Here is a 14,462-nt window from a genome sequence, read left to right as displayed (position 1 = left end):
ACCCCAAGACATTTTTATGAAAGTTACAAATATTGTACCTGTTTCCCAACTACTTGTTTTACAGAGAACCTATTAGTTTGCTTTCACAGCTTCTTCCATTTCCAAATTTATATCAGACAGACATCTGGTTTTCTAACTGCTACCAATCAGAAAAGAATCCATAATCAGATAAACTTCGTATCTTACATTTCACTGCCCAGTTTTTATTTTTCTGAACATGACTGATCAACTGCCACAGGAAAAAAACCAAAGGAGACTGTGATGTGTGCATTCGTTGAGGTACTCAAATATAACTAAGAAAAATTTCCCCACAAAAACAAGGCTTAAAAAAACAAAAAAACAAAACTGTTTCCCAATGCTGCATGAGCATCTTCCTTTGTCATTACATCCTCATTCAAACAACTCTAGAACCACAATGTAAAACAGTCTGGTAGAACTGCCTAAGTCAGATCATATTCCAACCAAAATTTAATAGTACCTAGTAGAAACTCAATAAAGTAGCCCAAAACAGTTAGTTCTACAGTTAGTTCTAGATAATAGAGATATACTGAACATATACATTATAGAAATCAAGCACACATACTTGGACATATCTTGGAAAAAAAAAAAGAGGGAGGCACCCTCAACTCTAACACATCAGTGAACATTCAATTCTGTTAAATATTTAGTAAAAAATATACCTAGCAAGAGCTGGCTTCATCACCCCTATATTAGAATTTATAGAATATCTCTGATAGCTTATATTCTGGCTCTACTTTGGTGGTCTAAGGGTCTAGGAATACACATTAATCACTTAGTAGCAGAATATTTATAAAAAAGGATTGGTTTTGAATAAAAATGGAATTACAATGAGTAAGGTATACTGTTTCTACATCTCTTATTTGCCTAGAAGCAAAACTTATTTTAAAAGTACAGGAACTCTTTTTTGTTGTTGTTGTTGTTTGAACAGAGTCTCGCTCTGTCGCCCAGGCAGGAGTGCAGTGGCGCCATCTCAGCTCACTGCAAGTTCCGCCTCCCGGGTTCACGCCATTCTCCTGCCTCAGCCTCCCGAGTAGCTGGGACTACAGGTGCCCACCACCACACCAGGCTAATTTTTTTGCATTTTTAGTAGAGATGGGGTTTCACCGTGTTAGCCAGGATGGTCTCAATCTCCTGACCTCACGATCCACCCACCTCGGCCTCCCAAAGTGCTGGGATTACAGGCGTGAGCCACCACACCCGGCCCAGGAAATTCTTTTATATCAACCTTAACTCCTTCTATGTAAGAAGAAAACATAGTTGGAAAATTAAGTCTGAATTTTTTAAGTTTGGGGACACAATAGAGATATATTGTCTTTCAAATATAAAGTGTACATGCTCGCTAAACGTACTTTAAGACCACTTAAGATGAACTTGTGATGGTTATTAATATTATATGAGGGATGAGGAAAATGAAAGCAAAGTTTTATAAAGATTAATTCAAGTGAACATACTAGTAGTGGAATTAGAAAATCCTTACCACCCTAGCTAAATAAAAGCAGTCAACTACTGCACTAGTGTGTATTTTCAAGCAAATACAGAAGCAAAACTCATTAGCTCTTTAAAAAATACACACATTTAATGTTGGTCTGTTTTAATTTCTAAGTAAAGCAATTGCAAAAATACAAACTGAACATCAGAGCCATGTGAACCACCATGAGAAAATAAAACAGACATTCACAATAATTACGTCTAACGACAGTTCAGCTGAATAAATCATCTTCCAAGTATGTTAAAGAAAAAGTTTCTAAAAATACTGCTGGTGTTCAGTTAGAATTAAAGGACTTTGGGGAAAATGAAATAATATGATACAGGTGGAGTGAATAAGGATACACGGGATTTACATTTTTCATTACCCCTAGATATAAACAAACATTCAAAAATCAACACAAACTCTGTGTGTTATTCAAAATATTGCAGCTGCAGGAAAGGCAACCTTAAATTAATAGCTAGGGGAAAATCAAGTTTTGGTGGAGGTAAACAGAAGTAACAGTTTTTAATTTGCACTTTTGTAAAGCTCATTTATACCTGGCCAACCAGGAACCAAATGCAGACAATGAAGTTCTCTGCTTCTTTTGGCTATAATGTGACAAGAAAGGATCATCTTTTGAAGATGTTTAAAGAAATAAAGCAACTTTCTTTATAAACAGTCAAATAATCAATTAATGGAATAAATAAGTACTAACCCACATTTTAACCACTCTGTAATCACTACACTTTACATATTTTTTATTTTGGCGGCAAATTCCCCCATTATTAGTCTAAAATCCACCAATCACTTTTATAAGTAAAATGAATAGCCACCAAAATAAGAAAATCTTCTGTTCACTCTTTGGCTAAAAAGGAAAACAAAACAAAACAAAAAGAAACAGAAGACAACTCTAACACTGGTGATAAAAGAAAACTTTTTTTTTTACAAGTAAAATAAAGTTATCAATTTAAATCTTGGTACATTTTATAAAAACAAGAGGTAATGTTGTAATAAAACAGCAGTAGCCTCAGCTGGCAACAAACTGTTTGTTAACCCTGTGCAATAAAATACTTTGTTCATACTACACTTATTCAAACATGACTAACAGTTACTACAGACATTTCAGGAATCTTCACGGGACTCCTATAGACTTACTGTTAAAACTGAGAGACATTTACAATCATAATGTGCCATGAAAACTTGAAAACGTTACTTCTAGTAGGAGATAATGTTCATATTATTTGAATTTGTTTAGGTACTGAACAGCTGAGTTACAAGGACTAAAAGTGAAAAGCATTCTAAAAGCCCATGAACACTGTTGTTCACACCCTTCTTCAGAACACACTAAACTTGTCTGACACATTTCTCTTCATACATAGCAAGCAACAGCACCCAATAAAAGCCTGAGAAGAAATGCTGCTGTGTAAATACTGCAACTATTCCTGAAAAAAGAATTATGGGATATATACTCCAAAGCTGCCCATTCCCATAATTTGTATTGCATAGGTCACATAATCACACACATATATATACACGTGTGTATATATATGCACATGCAAGAATATATTAAGACGACAATGAAGTCTAGTCACAGAGCAATTTACAGGCTCAATATATTTTTTTACACTTTGCTTGAAAGAAAATTTCAATATTTTACAGTCTTTCAGTAGGCATTATATACACTGCACTTTATGAATCTAAAAGGTATTGAAATAAATTTTTCCAACATTTTGGTAACAAAACAGACAACGTTTCTCCAAATACTTGTGCTATCTACATGATGTTTGCTCTGATAACCACTAATCACAAAAAACTGACTCAATGAAATAATTAGAAAAATTGTCTAACACCATGCATGGGTTTCAATCATTTTTAATATCCTACCCTAGAAACATTCTACAAATCTTAAGATTTAAAAAATTAAGTCTCTGTTCTGATTTTTAAAAGATACCTTTTTATGACAATATCCATAACATTGACAGGTACATGTTAAGGCTAGTATCATCCCCTTTTTTGAATTTTTTTGACTTTTTTTTTTTTTTAAGAAAGATAGTAAAAGCCAGACTCCTTTAGGGCTTTGAACTGTACCTACAGAAAATCAGAGTGCAGTGAACATAATGTTCAGTCCTACAGTCAGGATGCAGTTGCTCCTTCCCATTCCACAAGATACTGCACCTTTCCATCAAGTGTCACCCGACGGGCCAAAACTCGGTATTTTTCGCCACATGCTATTCTACCTGCAGCACCAAAATAACTGGTAATGGAGTTCTTTAGATGATTGAGTTGTAACTCCTGATCTGCTAAGTTATTCAGAATCTCTGTGTTGAGTTCATCAAACTGATAATCTTCTTTGCCTTCATCATCTTTTACAATTTCTGAGTTCTGAGTCTGGAGTGCTCTTCTTGGAAGACGACCTCTTCTTCTCCGCAAATGTGGTATTGCAGCAGGCCAAGATCTTCCTGTACGCGTTCTTTTTCTGGAGTCAGATAATCTATGTAACAGAGAAGGCCAGAATTGTCTGCTAAGCTTTTTAAGCATCCTATGCCCACACAATATGTTCTCTTTTTTGGATTATTCTACTATACCATATATCCTTGATGACATAAAAATAAGCCAAACTCAAACAATAAATGCGATATAAATGGACTATCACTTGTGCTCCTTACTTTAGATTTTGTCACCTTCTTGGGGCTGAACTTTGTAGAGCTTTTCTTCCTTTACTAGTAAGCTGAGGGTAATTTTTTTACTTAGGAGGCCAACAAGGAAAAATTCTTATCAAGAGGCCCTACTCATAAATCATGTATTGCCAATAATCTCATCATTTAAAAGAGCTCATTTGTTTTTCATTGGAACAAATAATGAATGAGCACAAACTACATCTACGACACTGTTCCATGTCCTTGAAGAGTAGAACTAGAATAGAGGTTCTCTTATTACCAGTTCTAGGCCTAGTGAAGTAATACACCAGAATAAGCACAAACTAGCAGTCAGAGTATCCTGGGTCTATCTCTAACTCTATTATTTGGCCAAATTCAAATCTTATTCTCTATGTTCACTTACTGAGTGAAGGGGTTGGATTGGATAATTTGTAAGGTCCTTTTCAGCACAGAAATTCAATTATTTTATGATTTTATAATAAAAGGAGAATATAGCACAACAACTAAATTGAAAGACCCACAGTCATACTGTATAAATTAACAATCCAGCTCTGTTATACTTGCTAAACATGCAATGTTGGGCTTGTTACTTAAAATCCCCTAAGTCTCAGTTTCCTCATCTGTAAAATGAGAACAACAGGACTTATACAACTCAAAAAAATGTTCTCTTTTGTTTGTCTGAGACAAGGCCTCACTCTCTTGCCCAGGCTGCAGTGCAGTGGCACAATCATGGCTCACTACAGCCTTGACCTCCTGGGCTCAAGTAATCCTCCACCTCAGCTTCCTGATTATCTAGGACTACAGACAGCACCACCACACCCAGATAACTTTTTTCTTTTGTAGGGATGGTGTCTCATCTCAAACTCTTGCCTCAAGCAGTCCTCCTACCTTGGCCTCCCAAAGTGCTGAGATTATAGGCATAAGCCACCACACCCATCCAAAAAATTGTTTTAAGAATTAAATACGATAATATACATAAAAAGCTTAGCAGAGTACCTAGTAAGAGGCCCAAAAAAGTCAATTATTCAGAATTCATTAATAAATGGGTTACACTTTAAGCATTTAATGTAGAATTTTGCATAATTTACAATAGCAGTTTTTGAATTATGAACAAAATTTAAACAGAACAAAGTAAAAAACTTGAAAATAGTAGCTCTGACCGCAAACAGATTAACCTTTTCATACCTGACATGACATGCTTTAGAGAAAAGTTGTCCTGATTGGGCGCAGTGGCTCACGCCTGTAATCCCAGCACTTTGGGAGGCCGAGGCAGGTAGATCACTTGAGTTTAGGAGTTCAAGACCTGCCTGGCCAACACGGTGAAACCCCATCTCTACTAAAAATACAAAAAGTTAGCTGGGCATGGTGGCGCACGCCTGTAATCCCAGCTATGTGAGAGGCTGAGGCGCGAGAATCGCTTGAATCCGGGAGGCAGAGGTTGCAGTGAGTCAAGATCATGCCACTGCACTCCAGCCTGGGTGACAGAGTAGTCTCCAAAAAAAAAAAAAACAAAAACAAAAAAAAAACAAAAATGTCCTTCTGAAGGGCTGGATTAAATATCAGATAAAAATCCTAAGTTTAAAATCATTTTATGGACAAAAGGATTTAGGTGTCTGATTCTTTTTTTTTTTTCTTTTTCCCAATCAAATCTTGGCTAGTTGCAATGGCTCATGCATGTAATCCCAGCACTTGAGAAGGCCAACACAGGAGGATCACTTGAGGCCAGGAGTTCAAGACCAACCTGGGCAACTTAGCAAAACCATCTCTACAAAAAATAAAAAAGCATTAGTTAGGTGTGGTGGCACAATCTCTAGTCCTAGTCACTACAGAGGCTGACGTGGGAGGACTTTTTTGAAGCCAGGAGTTTGAGGCTGCAATGAGCCATGATTGTGCCACTGTACTCTAGCCTGGGCAACAGAATGAGAATCTGTCTCTTAAAAAATAAAAAAATCAAATCTTTCTAAAGCAAAGAACACTTGTGTAAGCAGAGGCATTAAAAAGCCTAACAAGCACAGCTTCTAAACAATGGTATACTTTTTCTCTGTGTTCACAGCAAATTTCCATACAAACTTGAAAAATACAATGTTTGTACTCTAGAAAGCAAAAATATTCAAATGAATATTAACAACTAATGGGATCTACATCTGGATTACCGCTCAAAAAGCTGATAGACACAACTTGCATCACTTTCAATTGCTAAAAAATTATTCAATCAACACTTTACAAAGAAAAGGAATCTAGAATAAGAAAAGTAAAAAAAATAAGAACTAAAATATCTACCCATAATGCCTGGAAATGCTAGACGAGGTAGTTTCTTTTGCACTGGAAGCACCCGTGAAATCCACATCTGAGGTATTAGATGAATGTGCAGTTCCCTCAGTTCTCCTGAGACAAAAGAATTTAAATTGTGTAATGACTATATTATATAACAAACAGAAATATTAACATCCACTCAAAAGACAAAACCTAGAAAGGGAGAAAATAACTTTCTATTTACCCTATAGAACAAGGTAAATCCAAAGTAGGATTCTCTGAAACTGACTCCTTATCCTGGAAAATAAAAATATATACTTAAAGCATGTCTCTAGAATAAGCTGAAAAAAATACTAGCTTCTCAGTTATTTCACGCATCCTTCTTCTTGAGAACATATACCAACATATCCTCTTACCAAAAGTGGCTCAGCAGTTTTTTGAATCATTTTTCTTGTATATGGGCCAGGTGGACGACCTACAGATTTTTTCTTTCCTTTTTTTTCTATGCCATTGCTTACTTCCCTGAAATGGAAAACCATTATGCATTTAATCTCTGCATCAAGAAAACAAAGACATTGACTTTATGTACATAACTAGACATATATACACATATATTTTACTATTTTATATTAATGGTAATATAAAAATTATTAATTGAATCCACAAGTTTAGTCAAGTGCATTGATAATATATTCTAATTTAAATAAATATTTCTTGACTTTAAAGATATTTAAACCATTATGAAAGGTTTAAAAAAGTCCTCTTTAATATAATTCTGAACAATATATACCACTTAAAGATTTAAAAACAACAACAACAAAAACCAGACAATTATACTGAATGGAAGATTTCAAAACTCCTAAAAGCTCAATTATATAGTTTAATTTTAGGTTGTTACAACGTGGAGGATGTTTCAAGGATTTACTACTAAAAATGACTATGAATTTAGCAGTTAACCTAATGGAGTCAAGAAATAGCTATGTTAAAATTATAGTAGTCATAAAGGCTGCCTTTAGATATATATGTAGATTCTTGAATGACACTATCAGAAAGAGAATGAAGCCCAGAGTGGCAGAACGTAAAGAAGAAAGGAGTAAGAAATCCTTCATATTCTCAGGGAGTCATTCAAAAGGTCTTTCTAGGTCACAAAGACCTAGAAAACCATATTTTAAACATAAAGCCAAATTCCAAGCAATAGGAAGGAAAAAAGTGCAACAGGCAAAGACACTCTAATTAATAGAAAAAAATAAAAAATATATATAGAAAGAATATTTCATTTACTCAACAATAGCTACCATATAAAGACAATATTAGATAATATGGATACAAAGGTGTTCCTGGTGCTAAAGAGTTCACAATATAGTTAGAAAGTGACAAATGTGTATACAAGCAAGCTAATAAAATGGAGTGAGGGCTACGAGAAAATTGTCCAGGAAACTTTAATTAAGGAGAGGAAAAAAGAACACTATATAATAGCCTAGAAAGAGATGAATGGAGAAAGTAGGAAAAAAACTTATCCCTCTAGATGCCAAACAAGGTCAGGGAATAAAGGTGGAACTATGAGGAAGGAGAAAGTAGGGGAACTATAAGGACAAAGCAGAACCAGACACTATAATCAAAAGTCTCAAGAACAAGATGGATGGGATATCCATTTCTTTTGTAAAATGATCAACATAATATTTATAAAGGACTCCTGGACTAAAGAAAGTAACCTCTAACTAAAAGGAACAACTTATACACAAGGTCCAGAAGGAACTCAGGATGCCTTTAAACAAAGCAGCTGAATCCTTATCTGGTGGCATCAGATGACCTGATAGCTACCACAAAGGGAGCATCCTATCACAATCATGATAGAAATGAAAAAGCTTGTGGAATTATTTTTTTCTGATTCATAATATGGCAACTGCTAGCAAAGGATTTGAGTGACCAAATCTGAAAGTGATAGGAATAATAAGCATTCTTTCCTTCAGGAAAGAAAACTTAATTAGCAGCTAATTTCTTACAAACTTCAAATAACTGGACTCATTGTCAAGGCTTTGTAATCACATTTTCCTTATCTCCAAGATGACTATTCCATAGCTTTAACTGATCCTTAAATTCCCATCTCTGTACAAGACTCTCTGCTATCTTTACCTTATATTTCATCGAGAAAATAGAGGCTACCAGGCAAGAACTTCAGTCAATTTCCAACTGCCCAATCTACAACAGAACTAGCATCTGTACCCATCTTCTCTTTTACCCCATTTCAACAGAAGGATGTTTCTCCTTCTAGAAAAGGCGAGTCCCACATTTAGGCTCTATATCCCTTCTCTTTTGGCTTCTACTCTCCTATACCAATTTCCTCTTCTCCAATGGATCATTCCTACTTACACACAAAAACAGGTTCCAACTATCTCCCAACTATTTTTAAAAAAAACATCATTTAACTAGTCCTATCCCCTTCTTCAGCTGTCATTCCATTTGTCAGCCTCCCTATACAGGAAAACTTCTGGGTGTTGATGACATAATACGCTTTCCATTTTCTCCCCTCTCATTCAGAATCCTTAAAGATAGTTTCCTATTTTCCTCCTTTCCTTCACTACTGTTATTATTTTGAATCTGCCTGTGTCCCTGATATGTAGGAGAAGCACAGTTTGACATGTAAATTTGGCAATGCTGGATTCAGTCATACTTCCACCCAGTCCTATCTGGTTTCTATCTGTACTACTTCAAAGAAATTCCTTTTGTCAAGGTCACTAATAACAAAATGTTATGCAATAAATATTTTTCTTTCATTTTAATCTACCTCACTAGCATTCAATACACTTTAATATAGCTATCTTTCTTGAAACACTACCTTTCTTTTGGTTGTCATGACATCAAACTTCTTGGTTTCCTCCCATCTCACTGATCACCCTTTTTTAGTCTCCTCTGCTTATTTCACTTCTTCCAAATTTACAAATGATATCAGGACATGATCCCAGACCACCTTCTCTTCTCTCTCTACTTGCTCCCTCGGTAATTTCACTCATTCTCATGGCTTTATCAATCAGATTCCAAATTTGTATCGCCTGTCCAGAACTCTCCTATGAGCTCCTAAATTACACATCCAATTGCCCGTATTTCACATCATTCTGTGTGTATGAGGGGTGTGTGTGTGTGTGTGTGTGTGTGTGTGTGTGTATATCCCTCATAAGAATCTCAAATTCAATGAATATGAAACAGAAGAATGCTTCATTCACCATACCAAAATCTGTTTTTCCAGATCTTGATTAACCCCTCATCAGTTGCTCAGGCCAGAAATCTGGGCATTATTTAATTGACTCCTTCTTTATTTTCAGAAATTTAATTCACTAGCAAATCCAATTAATTCTAACTCCAATAAAGACCTCAAATCTGTTTTCTTTCCATTTGAATGTTACCACCTACCTCTGTACCTCATACCATCTATCTATCTCTCATCTAGAAAACTGAGTCTTAATTTTCTCCTGCTTTTATTCTTACCTGTATACTACCCATTCTCAAAACAGCATCCAAAACAGTTTTTTTTTTTTTTTTTTTTGAGACAGAGTCTCGCTCCGTTGCCCAGGCTGGAGTACAGTGGCGCGATCTCGGCTCACTGCAACCTCCACCTCCCGGGTTCAAGTGATTCTCCTGCCTCAGTCTCCCGAGTAGCTGAGCCTACAGGCGCACGCCACCATGCCCGGCTAATTTTTGTAATTATAGTAGAGATGAGGTTTCACCATCTTGGTCAGGCTGGTCTCAAACTCCCAACCTCAGGTGATCCACCTGCTTTGGCCTCCCAAAGTACTGGGATTACAGGCGTGAACCACTGCACCCGGCCGAGTATTTTTAAAAGATAATTAAATCCCTTAAATGCCTCCCCTTTATTCTTAGAAAACAACCCAAATTCTTTGTAAGCCCTACAAGACCCTATACAGGATCAAGTCTCACCTAATCTTTCCAATACCTGATGCTACTACTCTCTCATCCTCATTTATAACACATCAGTCTTCTGTGAGTTCCTAGAATACGTTTCAAAGCCTTTGCACTTGTTATTTCTGCTAGCTGGAGTAGTTTTCCCTTTGTTTTTCACATTGTTATATCATTCTCATTTTTAAGTCTTAATTTAAATATTATCTTAAATAGTCCTTCCTTAAGCCTCATCGTTAAAGTACAAAGGTCCCATCTCTATCCATAGTAAAGTCTAAAACAGTATGCTATTAAAAATGGCACTAGCATAATCAGTAACTATTTTACTTGTTTATCACCTTTGTTGTCCACTAGTATGTAAACCTCATCAGGGCAGAAGAAAAATCTGTTTGTCATTGTACTCACTAGCACTTAAATAATAAGGCACTTGAAACTGTGCTGAATGAATGAATGGATGAATGAATGAATGAAAAGTGAACAAACAAACAGGCTAGTACTCTTAAGCTGTTTGCTAACAAAATCAATAGAGTCTATTCCTGGAAGGCCAAAGTCCTAAAATAAACAAGCATCTGGCATCAACTCTTCATACCTTGTCTAAGCAAGATATTATAGACCCCAAAAAAAAAAATCAGAGTAACTGCCACTTGTACTTTCAAATATACTAAGGAGACTAAATAACATACATTTTTAGTTACAAATAAGCTAAAGAGAAAAACTAAGCCACAGATCAACTTTTACCTTGAATCAGATATAGGTTTGGATGCCTTTCTGCCTTTAATTTTAAATTCATGAGATGTTCCTTCAGGTTCTTTCTCTGCTTTGAAAGCCACATTTGGTGGCACAGGAGGAACACGAATTCGCAACCCAAACAAATGCTTCTTCTTCTTTATTTCTTTCCCAGACATAAACCTAAATTTTTAAAAACATTAACTAAAATTTTAAAAACTGAACACATATACATAGCAGACCCTAACTTAACTTTCATATATAAGGCCCTTATACTTGAAAGCCCACCCAATACTACAGAAATTCATTTCCCCTTGCTTTCCTTGATTCTTATCTGCCCCAGAGCCAGTCTATAGCAGGATATGATGGGGAGGAAGGGATAGGACCAGAAAGGAGAAGAGTACATGTCCACTTTTCTTTTTAAACATGGCAACTAACTTTTTAAAGGAAGAAAGAAGAACAAAGAATGGTATTTTTTGGTCCCAATATGCTTTCCCATATTTAGTGTCATCTGTGAGAAATATCTCAAAAGCGATTTAGGGAAAAAAAAGAATTCCATCTCAGAGTGGATTTATAAGGAGAAAAACCTTAGCAGTAATAGGTGACAGCATTGGAAAAGAAAGTAGGAGATAAATCCTAGAGGCCCAGAAAATAAAAGGAGTATCTAGAGTGCCAGATCTGGAAATGGAAATAACCCGGGGCAAAGAAGGGTTATTTCAGAGCAATATGGACTTGGGCCTCTGAAAAATATGATCCTTAGACCTTTCTTTCAGTCTCTATGGTCCTTATTCCCAAGCACCTCCATCTACCTCAGCTCTACTGAAACTTGCCTGGCCACAAGAACTTCCATCAGTTGTTTAGAATGTTCTCCCCCTCTTTTTTTTTTTTTTTTTTTTTTTTTTTTTGAGACAGTCTCGCTCTGTCACCCAGGCTGTAGTGCAATGGCACAATTTGGCTCACTACAACTTTCACCTCCCAGGTTCAAGCTATTCTCCTGCTTCAGCCTCCTAAGTAGCTGGGAATACAGGCGCGCACCACCACGCCTGGCTATTTTTGTATTTTTAGTAGAGACGGGGTTTCACCATGTTGGCCAGGCTGGTCTCGATCTCCTGACCTCAGGTGATCCGCCCGCCTCGGCTTCCCAAGTGCTGGGATTACAGGTGTGAGCCACCACGCCCAACCAGAATGTTCTACTTTTTTGCAGGTTTAAGAAAGGGGATCCCTCATTACTACCACAACAGGAACAGATATATTTCTGGTACCCTAAGTTGAAATTCAGAATTCACTGTCCCATGAAATATTTTTACCAGCACAGTAATTACTCAGGTACCTCATGACTTTATTAGAGTCTTTTTTCCTGTTTATTATACTTCAAGGTCATATCAGGTACCTCATGACTTTTTGAGCTGGTCTAAAGATCCAGCCACTAGTAATTACATTATTTAATGAGGAAATACTACCAAATTCAAAACACCAACTTATTGCAAACAAAAATTTTAGAACACTTTATTGGAGTCAACACATACATTTATAAAATTTCTGTTGCATTTAAAAATGTTTCTAAGAAATGTAGATATATTGTTTTTAAAAAGGGAATCCTTGTTAGTATAGTGGTGAGTAAAAAAAAAAAGTAAAAATGGGGGGGAAGATCTGTACATCTGTATGAGAACATATCAAATAATATCACTTAATTATTTAGACCACTCAGCTAGAAACATTACTTTTCTGTAACTAATGGTGTTAACTATAACCATAGATCTCAATCTTTTTAAAACCCCATATTCCCTACAATATTCTCTCCTATCTTTTGAATATTCCCACCAGCTAACAAGATTTTATTTCACTTTCAGTAGATTACATTATAGAAGGAAGTTATTACTGAATATGCTTTTTCAATGGAATAGGCTAAATTCTCCCAGAGATACCGGTATGCCTCCCACCCACCATTCCCAGGAGAAGGATTACTCCTCCCTCCTCCAATCCTTGAGAATCACTGCTTTAATCTAACTAAAATAGAATAAGACATTAAAAAGTTTAAAATGGTATGTACTTCTTCTATACACCAATCCCACAATTCTTAAACAATGCCATTATTCCTTATACTTACTAAATGTCTCCCTCATAGGGATACATAAAATAAATCAACTTACATGGTCTTGTAATCATTTAATGCCTCCAGAACATGCTCATATCTTTCAGATTTTGGTGTGTCTGCCAGCTGTGAAGTATCAAGAAACAATTTAACGCACTACAATTTCATCAATTAGTAATATACAGGTGCTAGATAGAGGCAATGTGATGCAGAGGAAAAGTGTACTGATTGGTAGTCAGAAGATCTAAGTTCTAATTCCAAGTCCTCACTGACTAATTATGTGACCTAGGACCATTTAACCTCTCAAGGCTTATTTTCTCACTTATAAAAAAGGAACTATAAATCCTACACTAATTACTTGCTCATTATATTAATCCAGTGATATGTTTATGAAGGAACTACAAACTGTAAAATACCATAAACATGGGATTGTATTAGTTATTAAATTTTTCAAAAATTCTTTAACCTAGGGAAATAATACATTAGAATTATTTTAATATTTACTATAAAAGTTCCTAACAGATATCAATAGGAAGGAGTACAAAAAGTAATGAGAAACATACTATATTCCAGTACCTCTAGCACTAGCATAAACCGATAATCTCTATAATTTTTTAGAATACTGTAAAATTGAGAGACCTTATTTTCATAACAATTATAGACTTTAGCCAGCTCTAAATGGCTCAATAATTTTTCATCATAACAAACCATTTTAAAACCTAAACATTTAATTCTAGAAAAAAACTCTATTTTGTTCCAATAGGGCTTTTTCTCAGAGACCTTTCTGCCTCTTCTTGACTAGGGCATATTAGCAAACGAATCTAAATCACAAAAGGACCATCCTGAATTAATGCTACAAAGACCTTAAAAAAAAAAGCTGCTTCCAAAATATCACAGTTGACTTTCAAAATTATAGCCAGTATGTTCTTTACCACTTGAAACTCCCAAGCCTCAGAACTGCTTTAAGTGAGAGAGAAAACAAATCTGCCAAATAGAATGCTGGAGCTAGAAAAAACTTGTAAGTCATCTACTCTGACTCTATTTTACACGAGTTAACAAATATAAAGGTTAAAACTGCTCAAATTCACTGTCTAGTTGGTGAGAGAGCTAGAACCTGAACTCAAGTGATAAGTTCATTCATTCTACACTCACTGAGAGCCCACTCTGTGCCAATCTGCTGAGTGCTAAAAAAAAAAAAAAAACATGTGAAATAGGAGTTAGGTACTCATTCCTCTATATCAAACCACTACCTCCTGCGGTAATTTCTGAAGTGTCTAATGAAAGAGAATTTCTGTTTTAAAGAAGGAATAATATAATCAGACTTTAGAGCTTG

The 14,462-nt window shown here is 35.7% G+C and overlaps 1 protein-coding gene across 4 annotated transcripts in view; it reads right to left on the bottom strand.

The window, feature by feature from the left end:
• Positions 1-1,578: 1,578 nt before the first annotated feature.
• Positions 1,579-14,462, bottom strand: part of MTF2 (metal response element binding transcription factor 2) — a 58,886-nt gene continuing 46,002 nt past the window's right edge. For 3 of the 4 annotated variants that reach the window (XM_050807059.1, XM_050807080.1, XM_050807090.1), the window contains 6 exons: positions 13,188-13,255; positions 11,050-11,220; positions 6,816-6,921; positions 6,644-6,696; positions 6,427-6,531; positions 1,579-3,980 (listed from right to left, as the gene is read on the bottom strand). In XM_050807059.1, coding sequence (XP_050663016.1) covers positions 3,623-3,980; positions 6,427-6,531; positions 6,644-6,696; positions 6,816-6,921; positions 11,050-11,220; positions 13,188-13,255 — 861 coding nt within the window. In that variant the 3' untranslated portion in view covers positions 1,579-3,622. The remainder of the gene's footprint in view (positions 3,981-6,426; positions 6,532-6,643; positions 6,697-6,815; positions 6,922-11,049; positions 11,221-13,187; positions 13,256-14,462) is intronic. The other variant, XM_050807069.1, reaches the window with a different exon arrangement.

This window comes from Macaca thibetana, chromosome 1, assembly GCF_024542745.1.
Source record: "Macaca thibetana thibetana isolate TM-01 chromosome 1, ASM2454274v1, whole genome shotgun sequence".
NCBI classification, from domain to species: Eukaryota; Metazoa; Chordata; class Mammalia; order Primates; family Cercopithecidae; genus Macaca; species Macaca thibetana.
Note: the sequence above shows the minus strand (reverse complement) of the source record. Positions and strands in the feature narration are given on the sequence as shown.